Source organism: Megalopta genalis, chromosome 4, assembly GCF_051020955.1.
Source record: "Megalopta genalis isolate 19385.01 chromosome 4, iyMegGena1_principal, whole genome shotgun sequence".
NCBI classification, from domain to species: Eukaryota; Metazoa; Arthropoda; class Insecta; order Hymenoptera; family Halictidae; genus Megalopta; species Megalopta genalis.
The window spans coordinates 7,171,819-7,191,724 of record NC_135016.1 but is presented as its reverse complement, the minus strand read 5'-3'; the positions used below and the strand labels follow the sequence as shown (position 1 = coordinate 7,191,724).

The 19,906-nt window shown below is 43.1% G+C and overlaps 1 protein-coding gene across 5 annotated transcripts in view; it reads right to left on the bottom strand.

Annotated features, from left to right (window-relative positions):
• Window positions 1-170: 170 nt before the first annotated feature.
• Window positions 171-19,906, bottom strand: part of Hrb27C (Heterogeneous nuclear ribonucleoprotein at 27C) — a 39,074-nt gene continuing 19,338 nt past the window's right edge. For 2 of the 5 annotated variants that reach the window (XM_033476114.2, XM_033476122.2), the window contains one exon: window positions 171-3,331. In XM_033476114.2, coding sequence (XP_033332005.1) covers window positions 3,153-3,331 — 179 coding nt within the window. In that variant the 3' untranslated portion in view covers window positions 171-3,152. The other 3 variants (XM_033476120.2, XM_033476117.2, XM_033476119.2) reach the window with 3 other exon arrangements.

Here is a 19,906-nt window from a genome sequence, read left to right as displayed (position 1 = left end):
AATTACCCATGAAGATGAGATAAAGATCCGCGGCCCGATCACATCGCGCAAATAAGAAGACTGCACTTACCTCGTTCCGGTCCTGGAAGTTCACGCTGTTGGGGGACTGACGACGGCACAGGATATTCGGAAGGGTGTCGGGATTGGGTGACAGAGTCCTGAACGGCGGGTTCTATTAAAATGTGAATGTTTATTAATCCAATACGGAATATTGATTTGCTTCTATACTATAAAAGAATGCTGCTTCCACCCTCGCCATGTGTAATAATTCGTACGCGTGTATAAACAAAACACCGTGAACGTAATGATCGTAAACATACTTCTAATCGACAAATGATGATTGATCTGCGGCGATGGTAGAAACGGTGCCCGAGTGCCATTCAACGGCAACATCATCTTTGATTGCGATCGTACAGAACCGTGCTGTCGTGAACGATGGGACGATCGTTCTCGCGGCGAAACTCTTAACCCTTAACAAATACAATTGGACACTAACGACGAAGGTAATCGTCGTGGCGACGAGGATACCTACACGCGTATAAATACATCGCTGTCCCGCGTATCGATTCTCATTTAAAGCTGCTCGATTTCGAACTTGGACCTTGTTGCTGCACTTTCTTTCAATCACTCGCTCCCTCTCTCCCTTTCTTCCTCTCTCTCTCTCTCTCACACACACACACAAACACACACACACTCTCTCCCTCTCTTTCTCTCTTCCATGATTACATCGCGAGCAGTGCAGCTGCATCACACGTGTGTGTGTCTGGTCACACCGATACACAGGAGAACGTACTTATATGCACTCGGGGGGAGGGGGGGGGGGGAACAGGCGGGACACGAAACGCGCATCATCGTCTCAAGCCACGTCCCAACTTGCGAGGAACAGGCTCCTCGTGGGTCACCGGGGACCCACGCTGCATCCGCGGAACAGGCTCGAACGCTCTCGTTACAAAAATAAACGCGCTATTTACTAATTATCCGAACCGATGGACGATTATAAACTGCGGACGGGTCGCCGATAACCCACGCCGTATTGCCAATAAATTACATGCACCGATCGTTCGTGGAAACGCTGTCTGCATCGAGCATGCTGCCGACAAGTGCGGACGAGGCTTCGACGCCGAGTTTCATTGAGCTTCACGAAGGGATCTGGAACGCGGGCGACGTTACGACAAACGACACTGACTACGGAACGCGCGAAGAGTGACAAACGGAAAGAAAACGAGAGACAGAAAACGAAAGGACACGGACCACATCTGGTTACTAAACAAGAACACCCCCTTCTCTCTTCCAAATAATCGCGGACCAGACGGTCTAATAAAGCGCGCTTTTTTGTTTTCTCTTTACCTCAAGTCCACAAAGCTCGCGGCGTCCAGTCAGAAAAACGAACAGGCACGTCTAGCAATAAAATTTCCTGCGGCAGAAATCGAAAAAAACAAACAATTAGGTTCTCGTTTCGTCGCGATCGCTGGGTTACATGGGAGGAAAACTCGAAGAACGGGGCAAAAGTAGCATAAAGTCCGCGTAGCGGCCGATCAATTTGTCGCGAGCGCAGGGGGGGTAGAAAACCGGTGGGGTCTGTCTCTGGCACTGATCAAAGGCGTTCGCCTATTTCCCTGGCGCCGGGGAAAACGGGGGAAAAACTGAAAAGCGGGACCGCGAATCGTGATCGCGCGGCGAGATACTTGCGACGACGTCCCCTTGGTTTCAGCCGCGATCCGTCTCTACCTCCGAATCATGCAAATTCGCTGGAAGCTAGCCTAAACGTCTCGGCACCGACGTTCGCGGTTGGGAAAGCACTATTTAAACGGGTCGGTCAACACAGCCTGATCGATAAGAGTACCACCGGTGGAATCGTCCAGAAGATATCCTCGAGAGTTTCCAGAGACTCTGCGGCATACTTTGAAACAATCTTGCAGTCGTGCATATACGTTTCCTATTCGATATTCTGCACCGTTCGTAAACTGCGGTTTTCCGTACGAACGCCTTTTATAACGCGGCGATTGTTTTAGAAATGGACTAAACGACTAGACTCTTTTTTTTAATATTAAGGAGATCGATTTACTGTGCAATAACTTTTCATTTTGATATTACAGTAAATTTTCCCCGATTGACTCACAGTTTAGAAACGAAAATGGACAATATGGGAAAAGGAAATGCGATGATTCGAGCCTTGCGACTCGTTTTTATAGTCGACAACTATGAAAAATTAGCCGCAATGCTCAAATAATCTCAAATCAAATGATCAAATAATCTGCTCTTCCCAAATTGTCTTTGCGAATTTGTGTTTCCAAACCAATTAGGAAGAATTTATCGTAACAGCAAAGTTAATGAAAGTATTTCAGCGATTGCACAGTAAACTAAACAAAAAGAACCAGCCATTCGGTCCAGTTCGCGAAAGGTTACTGCGTTTTAAAAGGTGTTCGAATCTTTTAGCGAGACGTTTTATACCGCAGTCCGAGAAAGCTTGTCGCAAAAGTATGCGGCAGAGTTTCTCTGGAAAACCTCGTAGGTCTCTCGGACGATTCGACGGAGCACTTCTGAGAAGACAATGTCTAGAATGGCCGCAATCTCGCAACGTCGCGACGATCTTCCTTCGGTAGCCTCTCGCCGAGAAAATTGGTCCACAGTTCCGTCCCAGCCAGCTTGCGTCTTGATCTGCGCGTCCCAGAAACTCCAGCTGCTGGTCGGTAGATTTCTTCGAGGCGACCGTGAGAGGGCAGAAAGGCAGACCGGTCTTGACAAACGACGCCGATGCGATCGCTCGCGCTGTTACTCGAACCAGAAGCACGCGGGATCATGGTTCCGTTTATAGAAACTGTACAAGATTCGCGCGGAGGATTGCGTCTCTGGAGTGAAAAACGTTCTCTCTCTCTCTCTTACTCTCTATCTTTCTCTCTCTCTCTCTCTTTCTCTCTTGCTCTCTCTCTCTCTCTCTCTCTCTCTCTCTCTCTCTCTCTCTCTCTCTCTCTCTCTCTGTTCTACCCTTCTCCGGAGAGCTACTACTGCGTGCAAAAAGACGGCGTGAATGCTTTAAATGGGCGTGCTCTCTCTCTCTCTCTCTCGCTCTTTCTCTCTCTCTCTCTGTTTTCGTGACGCGCGCTCGATGATGAACAGAGAAAAAGGGGAGAACAGGCGAGTCACAGCTCGCTCTAAGCGCCGGGGTGCTCGGCTTTGTCTCTAAATCCATTCGAGCGACGGTAAGGATGGTAATTGTTGGAGCTGGATGAGGGTCCCGTGTAACCCCTTTGGGGCCCACCGCCGCTGTAGCTGCTGCTGGTTCCTGGGGCAGCAGGAACGCTCTCTAGTCTCGAGGATCCGTATACGGTGCCTGTTAGAATCGCATAAAAGTAACGTAGTACTGTGTGCCAGGTCGCGGCCCCCGTGGACGCAGTCAGGGAGAGAGTGACATAAGAGAGCAGCGGCGCGAGCAATCGCGGACCAGCGGGATTTTGGACAGCGCGTTCCTGAACGGTCGTCGAAGAGGACGAGCCAACACTCTGTTTGCTAACCATAACACTCGGGACGTTTAACACTTTGGTCGGGGTTAACGTCAATTCTTTGAGCCGTGCAACACTGGACGTGAAGTCCATTCCATCGTAACTGCCTTCCAATCTCTTTGCTCAACGACAGACCCTAAAAAAAATGCAACCTTCAGATGTGTTCAGCAGTCGGGAGGTTCGATATTTTGCGACTTGGGCCCAACGTGTTAAACGATTTCTATAGCACTGTGATCATGCAGTAGTCCTTGGGACAACGACAATTCCGATTGGCCCGTGAGCCTCTTCGATCACCGACTCGTGGCATCGTCGACATTTGCCGACTTAAAACAAAAAGGAGGACGAGAAACACCGCGCGATAGGGGATCGAGTGGTTCTGGAAGACCTTTGGAGAGAGGATCGAGGAGCCCGGAAACGCAGGTGCGGCGTGTCCTACGCGAGACCGTTTGCGAGGTCGGGAAAGAATGCTAGAGCCATCCGAAGCTAGTCTTTTCTTTTCCCCTCTGAACATCGAAGACGAACAATACCGTGCAACACAGGAGGTGAGAATGTACATTTGCGTCCTTAATTACTGTGCTTATCGTTAGGAAGTACCGACGACTTATACAAATAAAGACGAGAGGATTCTCTTCAAGCTATTGTCAACGTTTCTCTCTCCCCCCTCTTTCTCCCCCACCTCGCTCACTCACTCTCACTCTCTCTCTCTCTCTCTTTCTCACTGTCTCTCTCACACACACTCTTCCTCTCGCTCACACACGTGTCTTGCCCATGTTACAATCTTCGGTACAGAGAGTACGTGTCTATGGCATATACATCAGGACCTTAATAATTATCGTAAAAGTAGCCGTTGCAATGTGTCGCGACCGACGTGCACGGCGAACTTCCCGTGGCTAAACCGAGAAAGTTTCTCGCGGGCTAGGACTCTCTCTCGTTGCGGTCCCAGCTGTTTCCAAGAGAGACACGAATCCGTCGCCACGCGTTTAATGGGATTCAAGCCGAGGCGAGACTACGAAGAAACACGTTCGAGAAAGTTTAGGGGGGACCGGAACACCCCTGGTTCATCGCTCCGTATTCCGCGGCTGCGCTTATCAAATAATTCTAGGGACTACGCTATATATATATTATATATTCTATCGAATTCCGTGTCCGCGTAGACGGATCGGCAGCAAAAACAATGCGAGAAGCGTATAGCTTAGCAGCTACGAAATAATAACGTTCCAGATCGAATGATAAAATTTAATGGTCTATATAGATTAATCGTTCCCGTACAGCTAAATTGGCGGCCTTAATTAATCTTAATTTTTAAAAGGTGCTCGTACACGCCGTCACTTGCACGTAACTTATCTAAATGCTTAATCGATAAATCGTCTTACGGGCTACACAGAGGGTTGACGAACGACAGTGGCCTCTAGGAAGTCAATTTGTTTCCGTGTGTCGATAGAATCGATCTCTTTCTTTCTTTCTTTCTCCCTCTCTCACTATCTTTCTCTATCTCTATCTCTCTCGCTCTCTCTCTCTCTCTCGCTCGTTCTCTCTTTGCCATTCTTTCGCAAAGCATCGCCCCACCTACGTATCGATATTCTTCTCTATTCTCGTGATTCAAGGGAAGCGGGGTGGTTTTTAGTCTGTGTCTTTGGTCAGGTGGTTCACTAACGCCTGTAAGGGTGGTAATTGAAGTGCTGGGCCAGGGAGAATCGCTGGGGACCCGGGGCTGCGTCTCCGTTAGGGATGAAGGTCGGGCTGCCGGTTTCAGCGCTTTTGAACTTTGGGATCGGGATTGTGTCTGCGGGAAATAAAGGAGCAGATTAGGTGGCGGAGGACCTCCCTGGACGCTCGATGGACGAAAGAAAGGGTTCGCAGCACGGTTCGTGCGATGACATTACTTCGAAATAAACGGCGGCGGATCAAGCTTTAATTAGGGCGCACGAAATTTTGGCTGGAGATCGCGGGACGTGATGTCTCTTTGGAAACTGTCTCTTTGAAAGTTCTTAGGTCATCCTAGTTTTGAAAATTTATTTCTTATATTTTTCTAATTCGACGCGGATCAACGAAAGAATGTGTAGAAATGACAAGAAAATGTTGAAACAGTAATTCATGTCACGTAACTTAATTTTTCAATTTAAGTTCGATCGAACACTGTACGTCAATTTCGTTGCCGTGGCAGTCAAAATGTTAACACCAAGACTGGCTAGTTTAGTTAATTATTCGCTATACGAGGGAAAAATCCATTAGTAAACAATGAAGACATCTGTTCAGTTGCGACAGAGAAGAACGTTTACAGAAAACGAAAGAAACGTAAAATATCTATGAAGTTACGCATAGATAAAGTGCAAGATAAAGTGGACGCTAATATACAATGTTTAGGTTAGCTTGGTAAGGGACGAGATTTCGTCGGCAAAATATAAGAACAGCAAGACTGAAATTCGCCACTTTCATCACAGTGTATGCCTGAATTAAGAAATCCATTGAATTATTTCCTTTAAAGAAAAAACGCGAGGTTGTGTGTAACTAGAGAAAAAATAAACACATTTCCAAAAAATATATAAGTTCGAGGCACGAACTTATGGGACGACCTAATATTAACTTTATAGAGGCTGCGTCAGCCATTTTCAAGTAAACCTACCCTCTCTTCGTGTAGCACGCGCCGAAGCCAGAATTTCTAATAAAATCGTGGATCGCGGGAAAGAAACGTTGAAAAATATGATTTCGTTGAAAAAAGATCGGGAACTGAAAATCTAGCGAGAATTCCGAGGGGATCGAGTGGTCGGCCGAATAAATTAATATTTCCGAACAGATTGAAGCAGTTATGAGAGGAGATGATGCGTAGGATGAAGGCAAATGGTAAGCTCGTGAATAATGGCGCGCAGCGGCCGTGTACGCCGCGAGAACGAAAATTGAACTACCAGGTCCTGATGTGTATATTATATTATTAATTTTCCACTAGATTATAATCTTTCATAGTTTCCTGACCGTGTAACAACATTGTCCTTATCTATCTGGTCTCATGCTCTGGTTACTTACCATGATTACACAGATAATCTACGATACTTAAGCTAGCCACTTAATAGTTTCTAACAAGAATATGAAAAATATGAAGAAATAGGAAAAATTATATATATTTATATATATATATAATTATATATCATCATCATCATCGTCATCATAATCATCATCGTCATCATCATTTATAATCGTTATTATTAATATTATTAATATAATATCTTAAGTATCAATTAATCAATTAATCCACTAGAAACACCGTTAAGTATATTAATATATATTATATATATTTTATATATATATTGTGTATGTATGTGTGTACGTGTCTGTGTGTATGCTTGTGTGTACGCGTTCGTGTGTCCGAATGCGTGTACTTGATGAGTAATAATAGTAATAATAATAATAATGACAATAATTAATCGTAATTAATTAATAATAATTAATAATAGATAGCAGTAATATTATAATAGTAGCAGCAGTAGTAGTGGTAGTAGTAGTAGTAGTAGTAGTGGTAGTAGTAGTAGTAGTGGTAGTAGTAGTAGTAGTAGTAGTAGTAGTAGTAGTAGTAGTAGTAGTAGTAGTAGTAGTAGTAGTAGTGTAGTAATAGTAGTAGTTGTAGTAGTAGTAGTGGTAGTGGTGGTAGTAGTAGTAGTAGTAGTAGTAGTAGTAGTAGTAGTAGTAGTAGTAATAGTACAGTAGTAGTAGTAGTAGTAGTAGTAGTAATAGTACAGTAGTAGTAGTGTAGTAATAGTAGTAGTTGTAGTAGTAGTAGTGGTAGTGGTGGTAGTAGTAGTAGTAGTAGTAGTAGTAGTAGTAGTAGTAGTAGTAGTAGTAGTAGTAATAGTACAGTAGTAGTAGTAGTAGTAGTAGTAGTAATAGTACAGTAGTAGTAGTAGTAGTAGTAGTAGTAGTAGTAGTAATAGTACAGTAGTAGTAGTAGTAGTAGTGGTAGTAGTAATAGTACAGTAGCAATAATAGTAGTACTGTTCTGTTTTTCACGTGTCGTTGGGAGTGAGGGGAGCGGGTTAAGGAGTCAAGGTGTGTTCTACCGTTTCCGGTAAACAAGGTGTTCTCCAGCGACAAATTAAAAAAAAAATAAAAATAAAAATATACGTGACAAAAGGCTTATAAACATCGACGATTCGTCAAGAAAAAGAAAAACCTCTCCCCGATCGAATCTCTCCGACTTTCCCCGGGTTCGCCCCTTCCTTTCCCTCTCTAAACCCGTTTCTCTGCGGTTTCGTGCCAGAATCGTGAAAAATTATCGAAACGCCGCGAACCTCTCTCGGGCCGAGAGAGCTCGCGCTTTCGCGTTCCCGCCAACGAAAAACAGTGGTGAACTCTATCCCTCCGCTCCCTCCCATTACCCTCGCCCTCCCTGTTCTCGTGTTCGTCTTTCTTTCCCACCGTATTTTCCAGCGTCCCCCCGCCAAACCCCGGCCGAATTTCGGCGAACAAACCGCGCGAGGGCCGTTTCCTCTCTCTCGTTTTGTTCGCCGTGCCACGGCATCCGTTCTCACTAGACACCCCCAACCACCCCAAACAATTCGCAGCTACTAACATCTACAAAGGCCCTCCCTTTCCGTGGCTCGCCTGAGAAACCGCCTCGCGAATCGATAATCGCTCTCGATCCACCCCTTCCTCGATCGATCTATTTCTCGTTCGCCGATCTCGCCGGCCCATTCGTCTCGGATAAACTAATGTCGCTAAAATTAGATAACGATCGTTAGCTCGCTAGTTAAACTACTCGGGCTTCTGTCCCTTTCTCCCTTTATACGTTTCGTCTGTTATATACGTGTGTGTGTGTCTCTGTGTGTATGTATCTGTGTGTGTGTGTCGGTGTGCAGCAGTACAATAGGTATACACGGCGTACAGTATAAAATACTGAAATCATTCGGGTCGAGAGATTCGCGTGAACGAGAACTCGGAAGTTTCCGGAGGGGTGGGGATGGGGGTTGTTTCGCGTGTAGGTGTCTTTTGTGTCTCGTGTGCGTGTTCGCGAGTGTAGATTCAATCTGGAGATATTGCGCCGGCACTCCTTTCATCACATCTTGTATCTTATTTTGTTTTCTTATTTTTTTTTTTTTGTTCGCGTTAAGCACTAACGGTTTATCTATGATTCATTTAACTGCGAGTACTCCCTATCCACTATACACACGTATAATGCGGCTTAATAAAGTTTTACATTTGTCTCGATACTTATTAAAGAGATTTGGCAATCCTTAAACCTGGTCGCGGCGCGCCGGTGAAACGCGCCGCTTTCTACACCGCGTACGAACTATGTTCCATTTGTTTATTAAACTACATGTGTTTCTTTTTTCTTCCTTTGTTCGTCGACGTCACCGTGCGTCCCAGTCGTTTGCACGTCCCAGAATTTTTCTTTCCGCTTTTCTTCTCTGCACGCCCAATTACGATCGCAAACACGTCCCTATCTCTCTTTCTCTCTCGCTCGCTCTCTTCTTTTCATGACAGTCTCTCTTCGTCTCACTCTCTCTTTCTCTCATCTTTCGACCAATCATTCCATTTTCATGCATTCTCACCTTTCTTGACTCTGCATCACGTTCACACGTGCTTCGTTCAGCGAGTAACCGGCATTTCGAACGCTTTCAGTCTCCCTCTCGCTTTCCCTCTTTCTTTCTTTCTTTCTTTCTCTTTCTCTCTCTCTCTTTCTTCCAAACACACACTCTATTCTCTCCCTATCCCCCGTTCACGCTTGCTCTCTGTCTCTCCCTAACGAAACAATTAAAATTACAACGACTAATCAACGACTTAGATACGACTTTTGTCACTTAAGATTTACGGAATAATTATGATTCTCACGAGAACACAATGGTTGGCATTTTGTTTAGTTAGTTATTTAGTTAGTTAGTTTGTTAGTTTGTTTATTTATTTGTTTGTTTGTTTGTTTAGCTTTCGTTAAAAAACATCTCGTCGCGGCATCCCCTATCTGTTAAATACGTTCCTACGTAACGGTTCTTAACGTCGAGTTTTTATACGCTTTAATTAATTAATTAGATAATTAATCGATACCTTAATTATTGATCCTACGAGTGTCCCTTCGCGGCACCGGGAACCACGATCTCCTTAACATTGGTACGATCGGGCTTGGAGAAAATTCTACATAATATTGAGGTGACTCCGTTTCCTTCGTTTAATAATATCTTTTGCATAAATCTCTTTCTTTCTATCGCGCTCTCTTCTCTCTCTCTTTCTTTCACAAACACGCACACACATTTTGACACTCTTTGACACTCTTTCTGTCTCTCTTGCTTCCACTTACACTCGTTCTCTCGTCTTTCAGCGTTTAAGGTACTCTGAGGATAATCGTTAATTTATAATACATTTGTACACAACTTATCCCTTAATCAATAATTTATCTCGATTTAACTACAAACGTCGTCTGGGTTTATTGTATCTGTCATTTGCTCCCTCGCACGCATACTCTTTTTCTCCCCCGACACTCTCACTCTTCGCCTATTCTGCTCACCCCTTTCTCGCAGATCTCTTCCCACGACGACGACTAATCGCGTGGCATTTAGACTCTTGACCAAACGGACATTGGAAAACAATAAAACGATTCGAAAATGAAAGGCTTAGTGGTATGTCACTCTTTGAGGATAGACCGAATTTAAACGATTCGATTTAGTGGTTTCTCCCTTGGTAGCACTTTCGGTGTACTTTCGAGTATTTATCGATCAGAAGGAAACCAAACCCCGTCGGTTCCCCTTGGGAACTGATCCCGTGTTAAATCGAATTTGCGAGACGACGTTCTACACCTTTGAACATTAGTATGCCAAATATCATCGAGCCGCGGGCGTCTCTCTTCGTCCGTTCTCGCCATTTATCAACCCCGCAACACGTCGGCACCCCGTACGAAATACGGATCTGTATATTTCATACATTGATACGAAAATAACGTTCTAATCTTAATAACATTAACGTTACGACATTCGTTTTATAACATTAACATAACCTTATTATCGTATAAATACATTAATAAAAAATTTGTAAGGTATTATTTATTTATTTATTTATTTATTATTATTATTATTATATGGTATAATTGTAGTACATTATTTTGGGCACAACTAGGTTTCCTTATATGGCGCCGGCGTTGAGGGGTTAATCTCACTAGACTTGCGGGTTTCTATGCAAAGTGAACGTTGTCCGCGTTGGCTACAAGATATTTTCATCCCCACTAATTATCCGTTTGTTCTCTCCGCTGGAATCGCGCACTATTTTATACCGCGCAACATATGCATCTCAAAATTGTATTAAGAGTATAATAAATGATTCTAAATGAAACAGATATAATTGAAGAATCCCTAGGAAATCTATAGCTATCGTTGCAGCATATTGTGCAATAATTACTTCGCTAATCTTTATAAGCGATAATTATCTTCTTTGTATATATTTTAGTTCGTTTTCTCCTATCTTATTTTGTACTGAAGGATTTTTCTCGCGAATAAATGAATGAGATCTAATGAAATGACATGGAATTAAATTGAATTAAATGAAAAGATCCAGGAACTGTCTAAACACGTATTTTCTTACTATAGTTGTAATAAATCGAAACTAACGTAATATTGTCTTTAGTATTCTTGTACTGTTTCCACTGTTCTCCGTTCGATTTGCCACGTGCGACGACGTTCGCAATTCGATCAAATTTGGCAGACCGATATAATCAAGGATCTCGAGAAGATGCTGGCAAAGCGATCAAACCGAATCGGGTAGAGTTTGGTTCCATTTCGATCACACCTTGTATATTCGACCCCGCCCACCCCGTAAAATCTATGTCATAGTTAATTAGCTTATTTTGTTTTATTTACTTTGTTTCCCCCATTAATCGAGTCGCTCTTAACCGGTTACGATCCGTCGATACGTACGATCTACTCTTAGGCGGAGGTATAACAGTGTTTCTCCCCTCTCTTATCTTCACCCCTCGTCGTTCCCGTCATTTTCACCGAGTTAAACTAGACCGTTTTAAACGTTAGACAGCCTTTAACTATTTTATCCCTTTAATCAATAAACATGATAGTCGATAATAACCTTAATAAACGGCGTCCTTTCGCTTCTAATTAGTTGAGGCGTGTTTCTTCATTAATTGTAATAATTCTCTGGTTAAATTGTTTACTACGCTTCTTAATCTATCTACCCGTCCGTTCCCCTAATCGCTTACGTTAGCTGCAGCCGCCGCGCCTCCCACAGTATTGCTTTTATACTCGCATCCGCTCGCATGTGCTCTCAGTTTCGAATCAACGTTCAACAACATTCGCTCCCATCAGCAACCCCCTTTTTCTCTCGAACACCGATTAAACTCTCACGCAACTTTCTCTCTTGCAACTTTCACTCTCACGCTCTCTCTCTCTCTCTCTCTATCTCTCTGTCTCTCTCTTTCTCTGTCCTCGTCATTCCTTTCGCACACAACGCTCGCCTAATCATCTCCATGCACACGACACCTGACGAAAGCATTCGGACACGCCTGCCACTGTAAACTTTAACCCATTGCATGTAAAACGATCGTGCGAAATACGTAAATACAAAAGCAGAAAATATTTTATTCAAAGATTGCTGTGAAATTTCTCAGCGGCATAAGCATTTTTATGTAAATTCGACCGTGTACAGCAGTACGACAATTTTTGCAAAATTTGATCAGAGTTCCTGATAGGTATGAGAGAAATCTCTTCGGAGTGCAAAGGATTAAACGATAAAGAATGAACACGTTTCACTTAATTCCAATTGATTTTTCGAAGCGATCTTATCGGCGCAGCAAAATACAAATGTTACGCGCGTGTACACTTTTGCAAATATTAATCGATTCGCTGCAAAAATTGAGAGGACGTCGTCATTAAATTTGTATCTCATTGGACTTGTGAAATTATTTTCAAGAATTCAGTGCAACGCGTACGGTAGAACCTCGATTATCCGGGCTAAACGGAGTGACGTTGAACTGTTTAAATAATGGAACAGTTCAAATAATATAACTGAAATGTCATATTTATTGATCTGTGGAATAAATCGTTTCGTGTGCGATTCGCCTTCGATTGAGCTGATTACAGGAAAAACGTATTTATAAATAACAGATGATTCTGATATTGGAGGACAGTGTAATCGAGGTTCTGCTGAATAATTTTATTGTTGAACAGCAGCGAGCTTGATTACTTTCGGCAGTCACTGCATCCCATCCCCACAACTCGCCGGTCGGTCGATCAATTAAACGCTAACGCGTTTCACCTTAATAAACTTAAGCTACCGCTGATAACGCACATTCTCTCCCTTTCTCTCTCTCTCTTTCTTTCTCACTCTCTCACCCGCAACCGTACTCACGAAGAAATATCTGTAGATATAGTGATTTATCCATCGTGATGAATAGTAAAGCCGTTTGCTCTCCGTTAATCCGTGACCGTTAATTAATTAATTAATTAATTAATTAGTTAGAATAGAAAATAATAGTAACAACAACAGTAGAGTTCCTCGTTTTTAAGTGGTACTAGTCGTAAATAGTTAGTAAATAGTTTCGATAACTCGTAGCAGTATTTTGACACTTTTCATTTATCTTTAATAGTTTTTTTTCCCTCTCTCGCACTCTTCCCCGCCCCCCTCTACCTTCGTCCGCGTTATTTTTTTTTCTTATTTGTTCTCTTTGTCACGTTTTAATAACCCTAAGCCTAAAGTGGCGCGGCCAATACCTCCAGATCGACGTGTGTTAATTGTCCGCAGGAGAAAAAGCAGAGGCGTTTCCGAAAAACGCGATCTAAGGTACAGTGATTCAACTTGCTTTTCTAATTCCGTTTAATTAGCGCGGACCCTCGACGGTCTCGATCGTTCGCCGATCGATTGTAGTTTGATATCCTGCGCGGAAAAGGGCCCTTTTTACTCTCATTTTCTTTCCCTCTCTCTCTTTCTCTCTCTATCTTTCTCGTTCGATCATCATCGTTCTGTTCGATATTTTTATTTCATGTTTTCCTCAGAAGGGCAGTGGTCGTTGGACGTATTTTACTCGCGCGGAACGTACGCATAACAATTAACGTAAGCTAAGAGTACCGTTTTATAAATTACGAAATTAGAGCTTACTGTAGGATCGATTTATAAAACCATACAATTACTGTACAAATTTCTCTCGTGTCGGTTTTCGCTTATCGACTGCTTCTTCTTCTTTTTTTTTTTACTTTTACGTTGTTTTTTCAAACGGTTTTGTTCGCCTCTTTATTTCATCCGAGAACAAGGTGTGTCAGTCTTATTAGGACCGTTTCAAGAGACCCGACGCGTCGTCATTGGAATGAGCAAAGTGAAATTCGATTCTCAGACTTTCTCTGTGTTTGTATTCTTTTTTCTTTTTTTTCTTTTCTTAGCGTTTCATTAGTTTCTGTTGTTTGTCCCGACAACTCTTTCATCTCCCTTAAAATTGTCAGTCGTGGCACGGGACAAGTCGCGTCTCGTTCAACTAATTTTAAATTAACACACGCCTTAGCAAATTAAAACGTAAGAAACCTTAAACACGGACTACGGTCATTGAAAATTCGTTCCAACCACCAGCCGACCCTGATATATATATAATATGTATAATAGATATATATATATATTTTTGTATAGATCTCTCGACGATATTCGCGCGAGACTCTATCCTCTCCTTTCTCTTTCTTTCTCTCTCTCTCTCTCTCGCTCGCTCGCTCGCTCTTACTCTCTTTTCTTCTACGGTACGTAATATGATAGATGCACATCGAAACATTAAATATTACACGTTAAAGTACAAACAGTTATCTATAGTAAATATTAGGTGCATGCGAATACAGAGGACACTTCGGTACCGAGGTCTTCCAAAGTCATTGATTGCAACTTCCGGGAGAACCGCCCGTCCCAATGCAATGAAAAAACTCGAATAAATATTGGCCCGTCTCTATGCCCTACAGCCGTGTTATCTTTCCGTTCGCAAATTGAATTTCCAAACAAAAAGACCACTAAAAATATTAACCGCGCGACGTCCATTCGACGAAACTGCGAAATTCTGTCGCTGGTTCCGAACGATCTTTCCGGACAAAATTTATAAATCATCCTACGTACGACATTAACAATTTGGACAGCAATCCAGTCCGGATCCATTTGGGCGAAGAGTCTAAAAATTGTTATTTAAATATCAGCCATCTGACGATTAATCTGACAATTGATTGAAATTTTCATTAAAGTCCATAGAAAAATTAACGTATCTTAAAAAGTAGCTTTAAAAAATTAAGAAATAAAATTATAAATGATTATTAAGTCAGTTATATCTTTGTCGGAAAAGTCCGGGCGTTCGAGTATTAATTAAAACCTTCTTGGTACGCGAACATTCGTCCCCGAATCTGAAATCATGAACAAAGAAGCACCCCGTGGCCGTCGCCTCTTGAATCCTGTTCACGTGTACGTCGAGTGAGCTCGAACAGTTTACAGTTAAATGTAATTTTTATATATATATATATATTTATTTATATACGTCTCTAATAAGAATAAAGTGATTCCTAATTGAGTTTCTCCAAGCAGACCGCTTGTATACAAATCCCGAGTGTACTCTAGTCTCCCTTCGTTCGCGGTCTATTTAAGTGTCTATGATTAAACGGTAAACAAGTAGTGGAACGAAAGGGAAATCGTTCGTCGTGGTCGTCACATTTGCGTCTCGAGCCTCTTCCTTAAGATCCGCGGAAGGATCGACGAGGATCCACGCGGTATCCGCGGCCGTGAAAATCGCGCGAGCGTCGCGTTCGTGGTCGCTGGTCGAAAATGCAAGGGTTGAAAACTTATACGTATCTGCAGATCCAAATGGAAATACACCGTGTCGCGGTCGTACGTCTTTAATTCGACAATTAACCATTACGTTTAAATCCCTTAATTAATTAATATCCGTTAATAACGACTCTAATAAGTTTTCTTATCTCTCTCCCTCTCGCTCTATCTCCCGTGCACGCTCTCCTATCTTTCTCTCTTTCTCTTTCTCTCTCTCTCTCTCGGATCTGGACGTACCGTCTAATATATTTTAACCAGTTAAGATTCTATACAAAGAGTAAAAGTATCGTTTTAAGGCTTATTTATGGTTCTTTCTTATCCGAAACCCTACTACCCCCCCGTCCGCCGTTTGAAACCAGCAACGACCCCGTAATCGTGGCCTACGCGAAAACACAACGCGCGCGCACATTGTACTCTTTCCGCCCCGTTCCCGGTAACTCTACGTGTTTCTTTACGATTTACAATTAACTAGGTTTACTTAATTGAAAAACGTTTCTTTCGGGTCCCGAATTGCTTAGTGACTGACTTACTTAAGAGAACGGTTTTTTTCGTCTAAGAATACGGGTGGTTTCCGTCGACAGTTCTTCCACCATTCCGGTCTCTCCCCCGTTTCTCCTCAACCCTTTTATTAATCGCTCGGCTAAGAGAGGATATCGTCGTGCGTGTCTTAGAAACAATTGAATCGCCGCGCGAGCGACGCGCACACCTTGTGTAAATCATGCTCTAAAAATCTGCGGGGCGGCGGTGATGGGAGGGGGGCAACAGGGAATTATGTTTTCTTAATCGTTTAAAAGTCTCAGTCTGAATAACACGTCCGTCGCGCGACCCTTCACCCCGGAACACCTTCGCAACGCGTTCTATTCGTGAAAATCGACGGCCAGGAAAACGGTACCGTCCGTCTGAAAAAATGGACGTTGCGTGTCGAACCACCTCTCTCTCTCTCTCTGACCGACAGAAAAAACGTTCGATCATACTAAACGGCTAGGCTACGAGCTCCTTTTGATTTGTCTGCGACTTGCGGTCGCGGTGGCGTTGCTTCTTCCGGAAAGTTCGTGTCGGCTTTCCACCAACATCTTTGAACAAGCGAGAGTCTAGTCAAATTACTATTTCTAGCGTAGGATTCACGACGATCGACATGATTAACCTTCCCCGAACCATGCGCGTGCGAACCATGTCCAAAATTAACCCCGACGGACTTTGAAACTGTCGTTGTCAACGAGACGAGAGACGTTTATTCTTAAAACATCGGGTCTGTCCTTGTTACGAGAACGAAGGAACACCCGTAGGTGGGTAATGTTCGGTAATGTGTAATTAAAATCATATGTTTCAGGGTTTTTTGTTTTCATTTGCTTTCTATCACCTGGTTCGCGGAAGATTAAAGAACATAAGATTCCGGACTAAAACGTAGACGTTAAAAATTATAAAAACACAGAAAGAGAATTTCTCTCGTGAACGATCTCAATGCTTTTTTCCTGAATCTGTCTACTCTTTTTCGGCTTAAAACGATCGAGCAAATGTCTTAATCCAAGCGTACGTTACAAGAAAAATGACGAAACGTCTAAATAAATACAGTCTCTTCATCGCTAAAAAAAAAGCAACGCAGATTAGTTACTTTGAAGCCTCGGTGGACTTAGGGTTATTCAGAAATGTAAAGCTGTATCTGTAAACTTGTAACAAAAAAATTAGGATTTTCTATAAATTAAGTGACAAATACCGAACAAGTTTCTGAAGCTCGATTATCACAGCCTCTTTCTACCAAGCCAGACAAAATTAAAACACTACCTTCGCGCGATCCATAAAATTAACAGACGTAACTATACCGTCATAACCGCGAGACGAAGATCGCCCAAAATAAAAAGTTCGCGGCACTGGTGCCAGCATAAAAACCCGAACATTCGATGTCGCCGTTTTCCATTCCACCGGACTCGGACAAAGAATTGAATAAAATTCGATGCCAGTTGTTATCGCAAGCATGTCTCTCTCTCTAAAAAAAAACTGGGAATTCTGTAGTTTGGTAATGCGGTCACGAACCTGCCGGACGATTCAATCGAAATGGCGGAGTTTAGTTGACCGGATGCGAACGCGTCACTCTCTCTCTTTCTTTCTCTTTTTCTCTCTCTCTCTCTTTCTCTCTTGCTCTTCCCGTCTGTGCTTAACTATATATTGCGTGAAAACTCGTAACGTTATCCCTTACCGGTTAAATCTTTATCGTTAAGAGGAATAACACCGTAATTAGTTTATGTAACCACGTGAAAATACAACGTAACGCGCGTGTCTCCCGCCGGTTTTTTATAGTACACAGATTCACGACCCCGCGAGGAGAAAAAGTATAGATTTGGGTGGGGGGATGGTGGATCGATGTATCGGCTAACGATGCGAGAAGGGACTTATTATCACGAAAGGGCCCGACGTCTCTGTTTAGGAACTCGAGGAACAAAGGAGAAACAGCCTGTCGCCTCGCCGATAGCCACGGCCGATTACAATTAATCGTTTTTACAATCACGATGAGGTATATTATTATATCCGAGAAATGCTTCCTACGAACGATCCGTTCCGCGTCTCGTCGTCGCGGTTTCTGCAGTTAAAAAACATCCGTGAGTCGCGTGCCCATACTCCACATCCCCCTATTCCTTTGTTTTCTTCGTTAAAATCCTAAGTGTATCCCCTGCGTGCTGCGAGTAAATCGTCTTCCAAAAAGGTAGCGGACCGAAGAGATATTGTTAGCAGCTATCCCACGACATTTCTGCCTTTCCCATTAACTTCCAAACTCTCTCTCTCTCTCTCTTTAACAACTCGTGGCTCGTCCAACGACGCGGATTTGCGACTACTCTTTCAACTCCGTCGAAACTGATCGCAGGCTTGTAAACAACGTAAACAGCGCCGATACGAACGAACGGGACGATCGCGCGAGTTTGTACGGCTGCAAATGTGACGACCGATCATCGGTACGTACGTGTGTGTGCACGCGCGCGCGCGCGCGCAAACACTGCGGCATCACAAGCCGCACCGGACACCTGTGATTCTTCCGGAGAAATGCGAACTTTTTTTTGCGTAGGAACGCGATTCGTCGGGCCTGCTCTCGAAAGCCGGATTGCGGCCGTCGAAGCGTTCGCAGGACCACCCCTTCGAGGGACAGGCTACAGATCCTCTTTACTTTCGCGCGTACGCATTGTGTGAACAACGTTCAGATTTATCAAAAGAACTACCTGTAACTGTGTGTGTATGTGTGTGATACTCTCCGCAATGGACCCACGTTAATTGGAAAGTAACCAAGAACGTCGTAAATCTAGGAAGCGGGATTTTTGCGATGTACAATCGGTGTGTCGCGGAGATTGAGATCAGACCTCGGGCAAAAATATTTGATCAAAGTATTGGAAATAGTTGATGAAATACTTCTGTCGGCGTGAGAGAATATTTCGAGATTTATTTTTGACGCCGTTGGGATAAGTACTCGCGTTGAAAATATAGTTGCAATTATTCATTGTAACTGTAGCTTTTTTTAAAGTGGAAATAATTCATTGAAATAGTATTTTCTTAATATTCAAGAAATAATTATTTGAAATAATATTTTCTTAAGACGTACCTGAAATAATTATTTGAAATTCGTCTAAATTTCTACCAATTATTTCAAATTCTATTTCTCACGATTAATATTTACGAGAGACAACGAACCCATAGACAAAATACAAACGAATATTATGTTGAAAACTGAGCACATTCATACAGTTCTGTTAATTAACAGAGAGATAATATCAAAGTATTTCATTTCGCGCGCAGTACAGAAAATATTTATTTCAACGAAGTGTTTCACATTAATATTGTAAAATGTATGTTTCAATTACTTATTATGTGCTCGTGATAACGATGAAGTATTTCAGCTGGTATACCATTATTCGAAACAGAAATAAATGACCATTTCGAGCGAAGCATATGTAACACAGTCGAGAAATGCGGATTTGCAAACATTTGTTTCTCTTAGTTGAAATATTTTTGCCCGGGTCTGGTTGCACACGGTGCGCGACAAGGGTTCGGGTTACCCGTGTTACGTAACAAAATTTTGTAAGATGGATGTGACCGTGTTGCTGCACGTTTGCTAGAGAGTCCGATGATTTATGAACGGGAGCGTGCATCGTGTCTCTGTGTGTGTTCTCGTCGACGGACCAGCCGCTGCCGTAACGTTTTGCCCGCGAACCAAGAAACTGGAGGCCGCGGTGTAATGAGCAACGATTCGAAGAGAGCGGCGATAAGTGGTAATAAATTGCGCCGATAAATCGCGTGCAGGATGGTACCACGGTAACAAAGTAGAGCACCGCAGCGGCGGTATCAACTGCAGAACAAACAAGTGGCCAGCGTTGCTTGGCTGCCGGGTAAAACGTGACGTCACCGACGGCCAGGACTGTACCGTAGTTGCAAACTCCTCTTCCCACTTGCTACTCCTTACCTCGACACGTGATGGGAACGCCGGTGACGTCACGTCTTAGCCTGCAGCCCAGCAACACTGCAAGTGGCAGACGACAGGTAAGAATAGCTCGAGGCGGGGGTTTTATGGGGGAATTCGACGTCGAAAATGGTTGCCCAATTTTTCGTACGGTCCATATAATACAATGATTAATACTCTTAAACTCGCGCGTGTATATACGTCTAATTAA